Source organism: Mustela nigripes, chromosome X (genome assembly GCF_022355385.1).
Source record: "Mustela nigripes isolate SB6536 chromosome X, MUSNIG.SB6536, whole genome shotgun sequence".
NCBI classification, from domain to species: domain Eukaryota; kingdom Metazoa; phylum Chordata; class Mammalia; order Carnivora; family Mustelidae; genus Mustela; species Mustela nigripes.
The window spans coordinates 77,253,120-77,265,447 of NC_081575.1; the positions used below are offsets into that span (position 1 = coordinate 77,253,120).

Sequence of the window (12,328 nt, forward strand, 5' to 3'; positions counted from 1 at the left end):
AAGTGACTCTTAATCTCACAAAACAAACTGAGGGTTGCTGGGGGGAGGGGGATTGGGAAGAAGGGGGGTGGGGTTATGGACATTGGGGAGGGTATGGTGCTTTGGTGAGTGCTGTGAAATGTGTAAACCTGGCGATTCACAGACCTGTACCCCTGGGGATAAAAATATATTATATGTTTATAAAAAAATAAATAATTAAAAAAAGAGACTCTTAACTATTGTAAACAAACTGAGGTTTGCTGAAGGGGAGGCGGATGGGGGGATGGGGTAACTGGGTGATAAGCATTAAGAAGGGCACTTGGTGTAATGAGCAATGGTTGTTATATGCAACTGATGAATCACTAACTCTACTTCTGAAACTAATACTACACTGTATGTTAATTAATTGAATTTAAATTAAAAAATTAAAAAGTTATAAAAGAGGATCAGAAATTGTGATGTGAGAAATGGCCAAAGAAGAGGAACAGGAGATTTTGGCCAGGGGTCATAATGGCATACTGTATTGAGTGTTGAATGAGAGAACATGGCATGTTGGCTTTAAATTTCTGAAAGGTTAATGTCTCTTAATTCCCCATGCTTATCTTCTCCACCCACATTTGTTATCTCAGTGAATGGTGCTATCACCCATTCAGTTACCTGAGCCTAGAAAAAATATGAGCGTCATCCTAGATGCATCTTCATCCCTCACCTCTCAGCAGGCACAAGACCCTCTCCATTCTATCTTCTAAATATCCCTCCTATTGATTTCCATTCTCTCTTGCCTGGACACTTACTCTAGCTTTGTGACTAGTTACTCTTGTCTACAGTCTTGTTATTTCTGATGTATTCCTCATACTAGCAGCCAGAAAGATATTTTTTAACATGCCCATCTGACCATGGCATTCCCGTGCTTAAAACTCTTCACCATTTTCTTATATCCTTTAAGGCACAGTGTGAACTATTTTAGCAGGTGACCCATTTGTAATAATTGATTCCAAAATAATTTCTTCATCTCATCTCCCATTGCACTTCTATTCCTCTACACACTTTGCTCTAGACAACTTGAACTTCTTATAGTTCTGTGGAGATACAGTAATTAGTATATGCTATTCCTTTATATCCAATTCTTCACCTGTCAAATTCCATTTGCATTCTTCAAGATTCAGGCCAGCTATTGCTTTCATTGTTAAGTCTTCCCTGGTACACATCTATCCCTCCCATGCAAGGCTAGGTATTCAACAGTGTTCTCCCAGAGCCTCCTTTATTTCTTCATCTCAGCCCAGACATACAGTTATGTCTATAAACTTGTCAGTATCTCCAAGTATTTCTCACTAGACTGTGAGATCAAGGGCAGCATTCTCCTCTATGTCTTGAGTACACAGAATGGCCCAGTACAGTTGTATATATTAAATTTTTGTTGTTGTATATATTAAATTTTTGTTGTATATATTAAATTTTGAATCAGTAAATGGATAGATGGAAGGGTGGATGAATAACACGGGTTGGAAATGTTCTATGCCCTAAGAGACAAAAATACGACTAATCAGTTAAAACTTCAGGGAGGCAAATTTCAGCTTGATTGGACTGCATTTGATGAAGAAATGAGTCTCTTTTTATTGGAGGTATGAAAAGAAAATATAGACAAATATTTAGCTGAGATTTCAACTATGTGATGGAGGGTTAAGGGAGGTAACCTATAAGGTCTCTTCTGTCCCTGAGCTCCAGTAATTTCATGAAACAAGGAACAGTAAAATGTGTCAGATGACCCAGTTCTAGAGCACATGTCCAGAATCTAAAAGCAGTTACATTTCTGATACAAGCCTGAGGTCCAGTCCCACTTCTACTTCTTTCTGGTTGTATGAGGCTTTGAAAAACTCTTCTCTTAGAATCTGTTTCCTCTCTCCAACAATGAAATGATTCCTCACATGCAGGTTGTTGTAACAAATCAGTAAGAGTCAAGTTTGGTGCCCAGTGTATATTAATGACTCTATATTATGGCTTCTTTAAATTTCATAGGGTTATTGTAGAATAGGAAGGTCAGGAAATACTTCCTACAGGAAGTAGGAAGAATAGTTAGGAGTAGGAATAGGAATCTTAGGAATAGGAATAAGAATAGGAATAGGAATAGGAAGCTCAGAGAAGAATATCACCTTTAATAACCTCATAGAGGTCTTTTATGTGTTACTCAAGCCTGAGGAAAAGTAAAGAGGAAAGGGTAAGGTACTCCTTACCCTGATGTTTTCTGCAATGATGCCAGGGTCATTACAGATGGACTCAATGAAAAAGACCTATAAGAGAGAAAGAAGAGAAATTTCCAGCAGGGAATTATATTTAGTAGGGCCAAACATAGCTTCACCTCTTCTCAGTGACTTTGAGTCATCCCTAGGGGCATCTATGACAACATAATTTCATACAGTGTTACTTTTCAGGATTCTGAGACATACTGACTCAAAACTGAATGACCCTAGATTATCTTTTATGTTTTTACTTCTTATATATGCTTTTTGTAGTAGTTCTCTTCCCTCCTTTCTCATTTCCACCCCCACGGTGTCTGCCTGTCAGCAATTATGTTCCATTGTCCAATATGGCACCTCTTTCCTGTTCTGTTTTGTTGCTTTTGTGATCTAGAAAGCCATATAACCAAATTACAATGTTGAACTTGAATTTGTAGTTGATTTGGCAGATTAGAGTCCTCTAGTTTGCCTACTATATTAAGTATGCTGTAGATGACAGTGGGAATGTTACTATACCTTGTAACCATGTTCTTTAGCAAACTGCAGAATTAGTGACCGTCGTTCTCTGGTTGTGTTGGTGGCATCAAAAACCTAGAGGCCAATGATGAAATTGGTTTACTCTGAATCTGGTTTTGGGAGAACACCTACTCCTTGGCTATCCTTGTGCTAGGTGGAGGGCTTCCAGTAAAACATAGATCTTGATTGAGTTTTGAAGAATAGGAAGGACTTGAAATAATTGATTTATGCCAATTTCTTAAGCATTCATTGAGTGCTTGCTGTCAGTCCAGAAATGTAACAGACTGTAGGTATAAATAAGAGGAAAATTATAAGTTTTTACTAGGGTAATTTTATAGGTAAAATAACCAATGCTTAGAGGAAGGATTTGCTTTAACCAAGGCCACCAAGAGTTGCTAACAGAGCAGAGTAGAATGGATCCTCTCAACTCCTAGTTGAGGCTTCCTCTTTCCTATCACTTTGGAGCTCTTCAAGAACAAGAAACAACTCTCTACCTTCAGCACCTAAGGTGGAACAATTTGAGACTATTTTATCCTTTTAGAATTCACAAATTTTACCCCAAGCATCTATGAGTCTAAATTGACTAGACATTTAAGTAAGTCTCTAGAACTAAAAAATGTTTGTACTGTAGTCTTAAACTATACTGTGGTCTTTCTGAATTGTTGGGGGTGGGGTGGTAAAGCACAGTGGTTAAGAGTGTAGATTTTGGACCTATGTAACCTGAATTCTAGTTTTGGCCTTGTTGTAGTCATGCTGTGCCACCTTGGGAAATAATTCAATCTCTCTGCACCATTTTTCTGGGCTATAAAATGGAGTATAAAAACAATGCCTGTCTCATGGGAGAGGGGGGAATTAAATTAATATGTGCAAAGTTCTTAGAATAGTGTATAGAACATAGTAAATGCTCAGTACATACTAGGGGCCTTCATTCTGGCAGAAATTTGAAGAAAAAAATGCAAAATTCCTTACCGCAACATGACCTTCCTCATGGCTGAGATAGTCATGGACATCCTTCAGGGCTGCCAGGGCACACTGCCTGAAAAGGATGGAGAAAGAAACAGAGACAATCCCTGTCCCCAAGATGAGTTCCTCTCTATGTCCTTCCATTATCTTTTGCACCATCTCTCAGAAATTTCATGTTAAATTATTCATCTATGAAACATTTACACAGGGTATCTTATGTTGTAGGCACCATGACAAGCACAAGACAGGTCACACAGTTGAAAGTGGTTCTGTGTGCACATCTTAGGGGGAGGCATAAAGTGACATATCCAGGAAAAAAGGATAAATGACAGAGTCATAATATTAAAAAAACAACACTTGAGGGGGTAGAACACAAGTGGAACTGGTCCTTAAACCCAGGTAGAGATTGAGTATATAGTCTGTGAAGTAGAAGGCATTCCTGGAATGGGTAATAGTACAAGCACAGGTATGATGGTGGCAATATGTTTATGCATTTGGAAAAAATGTTTAGTGGTTACTCTTTGTTGGGTTCTATTATAAGGGCGTGGATCAATAAATGAGACCTAGGTTCTGTTCTGGAAGTGCTGTGTCTTGTAAAGGAGAGAGAACTTGAGATTAAATAAATGGTATTGGACCTGCAATTGCACTACTGGGTATTTACCCCAAAGATACAGATGTAGTGAAAAGAAGGGCCATCTTTACCCCAATGTTTATAGCAGCAATGGCCACGGTCACCAAACTGTGGAAAGAACCAAGATGCTCTTCAACGGATGAATGGATAAGGAAGATGTGGTCCATATACACTATGGAGTATTCTGCCTCCATCAGAAAGGATGAATACCCAACTTTTATATCCACATGGACGGGACTGGAAGAGATTATGCTGAGTGAAATAAGTCAAGCAGAGAGAGTCACTTATCATATGGTTTCACTTATTTGTGGAGCGTAACAAATAGCATGGAGGACAAGGGGGGATGGAGAGGAAAAGGGGGTTGAGGGAAATTGGAAGGGGAGGTGAACCATGAGAGACTATGGACTCTGAAAAACAATCTGAGGGTTTTGACAGGGCGGGGGTGGGAAACAGGTGGGAACCAGGTGGTGGGTATTAGAGAGGGCATGGATTGCATGGAGCACTGGGTATGGTGCAAAAACAATGAATACTGCTTTGCTGAAAAGAAATAAAATAAAATAAAATAAAATTTAAATAAATAAACAAACAAATAAATAAATAAATGGTATTGGAGAGACTGGAATGGGCCAAGCTATTGACATCCTTAAAGGCTCAGACTCTTAGATTTTCCACTCTCTCCTGTAAGGAATAGGAGACATTTTCTTTATAAGTTCTTAAGTAGGGGATGGTTTTGGGTATAGTAGGGAAAGAATTTTTCCAATCACCATTTGAGACTCTAGAAGGCCTCCTTTTTAACCCAAATTACTCTGCTCTACACCCCCGTTATCTGGACAAAGCTGTCTTTCAGCCAGGGTCAGCTCTGATCTCTAAAATATTAGAAACTTACTTCCTTATATGTAGGGCCTCCATGTTGTCTGGAAGAAAAAATTCGTAGTTCTTGTAGCTCACTGCCTCTCGTCGGTACTGGCCTAAATTAAACACTGAAAGCAGGGAGGTCTGGTGAAGGGATTGTAAAGATTCTAGTGGAAAAATATGTCAGTGCTGGGAGAGATTTCAGAGATGGAAGGAGGTATAGTTTGTAGTTATATAATATGCTTTTAAAGCTTTAAATTATGGTTACCATCTCATTTATTCCTCACAACAACTCAGCAATATAGGATTTACAATCCCATTTTACAAATGAAGAAACTGAAGTTCAGAGAAAGGAAGTAATTTTCATAGTTAATAAATGGAAAGCTGGGATTAAAAACCAGGCCTGTTTGGCTCCAAAGCTAGTGGATTTTGTGCTATTCTATTTTTTATAAATTCTAATGCTTTCAATGCTCTACTGTATTGGAAAAACAAGGAAACAGATCCAATGAGTAAAATCAATCACTAAGTATCAAACAGTGAGTCAGCAGATAATAGAACTAGACTGGACCTCCTGAATCCTAGTCCAATGTTATTACATTTTCCAGTATCATGACAGAGAATCTAAATTTATTGCCCTCTCTAGGCTATATTTTCCCATTAGTAATAGTGAAAAATCTGACAGAAGGTAAGGAAAAGAGGGGAAAGAGGATAAAGGGACCAATGCAATATTTCATTAATCTATTCAATGCGCATCCATTCTGATGCGCATTCTGACACACACTGTAAAGTGGATATGAGTTCTGAGGTCTCAAAGATAGATGAGATATGCATGATGGGGCCCCAAGGAGCTCACAATCCAGCAAAAACTGACAGTAAACCAGCAAACATAGAGTTCCCACACAGTTTGTTGAGTTCTCCAATAGGCACTCAAAAGAATAAGGGGGAAGGACAGACTAACTACACTTGGAGTAATCTAAGATGATTTGTGGAGAAAGCAACATTTGAGTCAGTCTTTTTTTGTTTTTTAAAGATTTTATTTATTTGACATACAGAGATCACAAGTAGGCAGAGAGGCAGGCAGAGAGAGAGAGGAGGAAGCAGGCTCCCTGCTGAGCACACAGCCCAATGCGGGGCTTGATTCCAGGACCCTGAGATCATGACCTGAGCCGAAGGCAGAAGCTTTAACCAACTCAGCCATCCAGGCACCCCTTGAGTCAGTCTTTTTCAGAAGGCAGCCCTTTTATAGGCAACCAAGGGGGTTGGGAGTGGGGAATAAAGACATTTCAGGTAGAGGAACACCATAAGCAAAGGTATAACATTGGCAGAAGGCAGAACGTATTTGGGGGATGGGGAGTCATTCACTGTGACTGAAGCCCGTGATGCTGACAGGGACAGATTGTGGAGGACTTTGAACAACAGGCCAAAAAACTTGGGTTTAAACCTGTAGACCAAGAAGACCCTTGGAGGCTGTAGGTGTGGTAAGCTTTATGCTTTGAAGCATGACTCTGAAGCTTTGTGCTCTGTGAAATGGACTGGACTGGAGCAGATGGAACGCATGTGCATTAGGGCACAGACCCATGCACCACCATCCCATGTTCCCCTAACATCCAGCAGAAGCTACTTGGAGACGGCAGTCCTCCGCAAATACTATTCTTTCTCTGCTCTTCTGCCAGTGTTCTACTTTTCCCACAGGACCAAGCTCAAATATATTCCATCTAGAAGTTTCTCTGCCTTCCAGTTGGTGATTTCCTCTGTGAGCCCCCTCGGTACCCTGCTCTAGGATTCCTTAAGTGACCATGAGGTGTCAGTATGCATCCCAGCCAGATAGAAGACTCTTCAAGGACAGGGTGTGAATCTCATTAATTTTTACATCTTCAATGTCTAGCATGGATTTTGGCACATAAAAAACCATTAGGGAAAACTTCACTAGTGAATTAGAGAAGGAAAAGAAGAGATATGAGAAAGAAAGGAGGAGAGTTGAAGAAAGGGAGGGAAGCATGCAGATACACAAGGTTCTGGGATGGGCAAGAGAAAGGTGAGATAAATAATGGAGAAAAGGTGAGTATAGGGCCAATGTGGGATTGGTTTTTCTTCCCATCAGTAGAACCAAGTAGCAGACCTGGCACAGTGAGTGTCAGGCTTTGGAAATAACCAGACGTGGGCTCATTTCCTGGTTCTGTCACTGGGTGGCCATGTGCCTTTAGAGGTCCTACACCTCTTGGGCATTAATGTAATCAACTGTGGAATGATGATAATACTAGTTTCTTTTTCATGGGCATTATAGAACTTAAAAAAATAGATGTTAGTTCTTTGAGGATAGGCATCCTATTCTACTTGTCTTTGCTCAATATCCAACAAGGGCTTTGTCACAGCTATGTGCTCATTGAATAGTTCATGATTGAATAAATAAATGCCCAAGCAGAACTGTTTGCTGCACTGGGGAGCAGTGCTCCATTTCACAAGGGGGGGTCTAAGTACTTGCTTAGTGTACCAGCCAAGGGGGAACATAGCCCCAATAAAATTTTCAGATAAGTTGATATTCACTGGAAGCATCAATATAGTCATTTGAGATAAATATAAACACTGGAAGGTTAAGACCTTCTTAACATTACTGTTTTTATTCTGAATTGTATATGATATGGGGACACCCTATCTCTTACTGTTTAAAGCATCTGAATGTCTTAATCTGGTCACACTTCAGAGAGGGAAAGGAATATGACCTGGTCCCCTGCCCCCAGAACAACTCCTGGTGAGAGACCCAGGCACACACTGCAACAACACACTCTATAATTAGTGTTGGCATAGAGAGTGCTGTCAGGAGGTTTGGTATGGGAGCCCAGATAAGCAGTCTTCTTAGGGGGAACAGAGCAATCAAATAGGAATGGGGATACAGGTTGTAGGTGGGCAGAGAAATCAAATGGGGAATGGGAGAGAGCAATTACTCAATAACTGGTAGTAAGCAGAAAAGAGACCACACTAAAGAGAATGGAAAATTGGAAACGGGAAGTGAAGGAGGAGTTTGGCAGGTATGGAAGGAGGACTTTCTGGAGGTGGAAAAAGGCAGGACCACTTCCAGGTGGGAAGTAGAAGTCAACAAGCTCAGACCTAAAGAGAGGCACCTTCTGAACTCCAAAAGATGAGGTGGGTGAAGGTGCCCAACTTTAGTGAAGACCCTCTGGGAACCTCTGGGCTGTGGCTTCAATATGCTTGATTCTACATACCCTAAGACTTGAAGAAAACCTTAAGGTTTTGAATAAATGGTAATGTTAATAAAAGTAGTAATATTGGTGTGGCAAGAATAATAATAATGGTAATAAAAATAGTATGTTACTCATAGGATTATGTTAAGGCCTTGTAAAACTGGAGGTCCCTGAGAACAGACATTTAATCTCACTAGTTTTCCTATACCTATTACCTAGAATACTGTGAGGCATAGAGTATGTTCTCAAGGTACTATAAAACTTTTAAGAGTGTGGTGGTGGTGTTAGTAGAAGTAGTAGTAATCTGAAGATTGGTAATAATGGTTTGAGGTGTTCCTGATACTGAGGGAATGTCTCTTTCATGCCTGCTACCTTAACCTTTAGCCAGTGGGAGGTAATGGGCTATAGAACAAAGGGTTTCAGAGACATACCTTTAGTTGGTGTTCCTATCCAGTTGAGATATCTTGTGAGCTTCATGGAGATATAGGTCTTTCCTCGAGCTGGTAAACCCACCATGATCAACATTGTGGGGGAATTGGTAAACTGGGGTATCGATGCTGAAAGATAAACAGAATCTCAAAAACTCATTCCCAGGTTCCCATTCTCTTCTGTTATCAGCTCAGGGATGTTGAATTGGGAAAACAACTAACCTACCATTATAAGAATAATAACAAAAACCTGGAAACTTTCAAACTGACTTCTGAATTCTTCCAAAAACTGAGATTACAGTGTGAACAGCTAAACCCAATCTATAGAGACAGGCAGGCATCTGCAGGGAGCAACAGAGCAGGTGTTTGCTTATCTTTCAACATATAAACTCATAAGAACACTGAGCTAAAAATTTATAATAAATTGCTAAATGTTCATTGTGGGCTAGTGTGAGACTATGAAGCCCCTGGGGCTGAAGACATAGGTGGTTTTGCATCCTCTAGGAATTCCACCAGTTACAGAAGAATCTTGAAAAAGATGTCCTATAGTTCTGGTTTGGAGAGGAAAACAGAATAGCAGCCATTGCTGAAATTGTGCCCAGGCCATTCTCCCTTTGTATTCTATGAAACAAAAGCCTTAGTCTTCGCAGAGAAAGGGAATGCAACTGTAGTTTGAGAGCACTGGTGGAAATTAACTGCAGCTGACAGAGTGGAATGTCCAATACTATCGAAATTCTGCTGAGACCAATCTACTCCATCTCCCTAAAAGAAAATAAGACTTCATCTGAAGAAAGAAGGGCAACAGAAATTGAGGACACTGGTAGAAACTCACTACACCTGGAGAAGGAAAGTGGAAGAAAAATGCTGTAGCCCAGAAGGCATAGGAATATGCACTAGGCCCACCATTATAGTTAAAGAGGAGCCAGGAACACATGGGAAGGTCACACCTCCAGGACTGAGGATAAGCCTGCCTAAGACTGAGGCTTAATCAGATTAACATGAAATGTCAGTAGTTCCCTTTTCCCTATTACCAGGCTAAAATAAGTAAAATAATAGAAGACTACACCTTCAAAAGAAGAGAAAGATAATTGTCCCCAGAGAGCAACTCAAAGGGAAGAATCAAGGAAAGAAAAAAATCTTCTGGAGACAAAGAAATCATCAGTATCAGTCTCAGTTATGGTGCTCATATTGGGACTCTCAGGCAGGGAATTTAAAATAGCTATGACTAATAAATTAAAAGCTTTATTGAAAAGGTAGACCGCATGCAAGGTCAGATAAATAATTTCAGTATGGGGATGGAAAGTATAAGAATCAAATGTAAATGCAAGAGAAAAGCACAGTAATGGATCTGAGGAATGTCTTCAATGTTCTCAAAAATGAACATAACATAGCTGAGAAATATATGAACTTGAAGATGGATCAGTAGAAATTACACACCCTAAAATGTAGGCAGAAAAAATACTAAAAACAAACAAAACAAAGCAACCCAGAACAAAATATCCAAGAACTTTGAGAACGTATCAAATAGTGTAATATATATGTAACCTATAAATAACCCATAAATATCATATATATATAATTAGAATATATTATATATAGAATGTAATATATATGTAATTAGAATAATGGAATGAGAAGAGGGAGATAATGGGAAAGAAGAAATATTTGAAGAAAGAACTGCCAAAATTTTCCAAAATTGAGTTATTGACAACAAACCACAGATTCCAGCATCTCAAAGAATACTAAGAAGCATAAATAAAACTTTAAAAAGAAGCACACCACACCTAGACATAGCCAATGCAAACTGCAGAAAATCAGGCAAAAATAAAATACTGAAGGAGGCCAGGAAAAAGGTTTGGTAGGAACACCTTACTTACAGAAGAGCAAGGTGGAGAATTATACTGGACTTCTTGTTAGAAGCCACATAAGCAAAAAAGAGAGTGAAATCTAAAAAAAAATTCAAGTATTGAAAGTAAACAACAACAGCAGCAATAACAAAAAAAGCCCCACAAACCTTGTCAATGCAGAATTCTAAATTCAGGAAAAATGTCCTTTAAAAATAAAGGCAAAATAAATACTTTTATTTCAGACAAACAAAAATGGGAAATTCATCACAGGCAGACCTGTCATATAAGAAATATTAAAGAATAATATTTAGGCAGAAAAGATCTGATATAGGTCATAAATCGGATGTACATCATTAAAGAAGAACATTGGAAAAGGAATAAATTAAGGCAAAATATACCTTTAATTTTGCATATTCTTAATTGTTCTAAAAGATTACTGTCCAAAGCAGTAATAGTAATAATGTATTGGGTGTTCATAGCATATATCAAAATGAAATAAATACAAAAATGACACAAGGAAAGGGAGGAAGAATCTGGGAATGTTCTGTTATAAGGTACTTGTTCTACATGTAAAGTAATATAGTGTTATTTGAAGGTGAACCCAAATTATTTTAAAACATATATTATAAAACCTAGGAGAACCACTAAAAAGTAAAGACAAACCCAAAAAAGAAAGGCATAAATATATATAAACAATAAGTAAACACACCAAAAAAATGGGGTCATGAAAAATGCTCAAATAAGATGAGGTAAAGCAAAAAAAAAGAAAAGAAAGGAAAAGAAAATATAAAAAAGAAACAAGTCTTGGAAGATAGTGGTAGAGTAGGAAAACTCTAGGCTTCCTTGTCCCACAAATACAGCTAGGTAACTATCAATCATCCTAAATAACACCAAAACCAAGCTGAAGACTAGCAGAACAAATTCCACAACTAAAGGTACAGAAAAACTCACATCAAAGAAGGTAAGAAGTGTGAGAGAAGCAGAGAGAAACAGATCATGGTCACCATGGTGGGGAAGGGGCTGCAGTTGCAGAAGAGGGTGAGAGATAGACTAACACACAGGGCATCCCACATGGGTAAGACAAGCACCCATGGAAATTGACCTGGAAAATGAGAGGGGATGAAATTTGTGAGCTTTTTAAGATGAGGTTCAATAAAAAAAAAATGGAAGCTCTTACTGCTAAGATAAATGAGGCAGAAGAGAGAATTAGTGTTATAGAAGACCAAATAATGGAGAATAAAGAAAGTGAGTAAAAGAGAGATAAACAACTATTGGACCATGAGGGGAGAATTTGAGAGATAAAGTGATACCATAAGATAAAACATGATTAGAATAATTGGGATCCCAGAAGAAAAAGAAAGAGAGAGAGGCAGAAGGTATATTGGAGAAAATTATAGCAGAGAACTTTTCTAATTTGGGGAAGGAAACAAGCATCAAAATCCAGGAGGCACAATAAAAATAGGTCAACAGGGGCAGAGTCAAGATAGCGGAGAAGGAGCAGGCTGAGACTACTTCAGCTAGCCGGAGATCAGCTAGATAGCTTATCTAAAGATTGCAAACACCTGAAAATCCATCGGCAGATCAAAGAGAAGAAGAACAGCAATTCTGGAAACAGAAAAACAACCACTTTCTGAAAGGTAGGACCGGCGGAGAAGTGAATCCAAAGCGATGGGAAGAT

The 12,328-nt window shown here is 38.9% G+C and overlaps 1 protein-coding gene across 5 annotated transcripts in view; it reads right to left on the minus strand.

Annotated features, from left to right (window-relative positions):
- PFKFB1 (6-phosphofructo-2-kinase/fructose-2,6-biphosphatase 1) overlaps positions 1–12,328 on the minus strand; it is a 116,874-nt gene that overhangs the window by 27,508 nt on the left and 77,038 nt on the right. For 4 of the 5 annotated variants that reach the window (XM_059386118.1, XM_059386117.1, XM_059386115.1 and 1 more), the window contains exons 2-6: positions 8,807–8,932; positions 5,210–5,303; positions 3,699–3,765; positions 2,730–2,804; positions 2,211–2,267 (exon numbers count right to left, since the gene is read on the minus strand). In XM_059386118.1, the coding sequence (XP_059242101.1) occupies positions 2,211–2,267; positions 2,730–2,804; positions 3,699–3,765; positions 5,210–5,303; positions 8,807–8,932 (419 nt within the window). The remainder of the gene's footprint in view (positions 1–2,210; positions 2,268–2,729; positions 2,805–3,698; positions 3,766–5,209; positions 5,304–8,806; positions 8,933–12,328) is intronic. The other variant, XM_059386116.1, reaches the window with a different exon arrangement.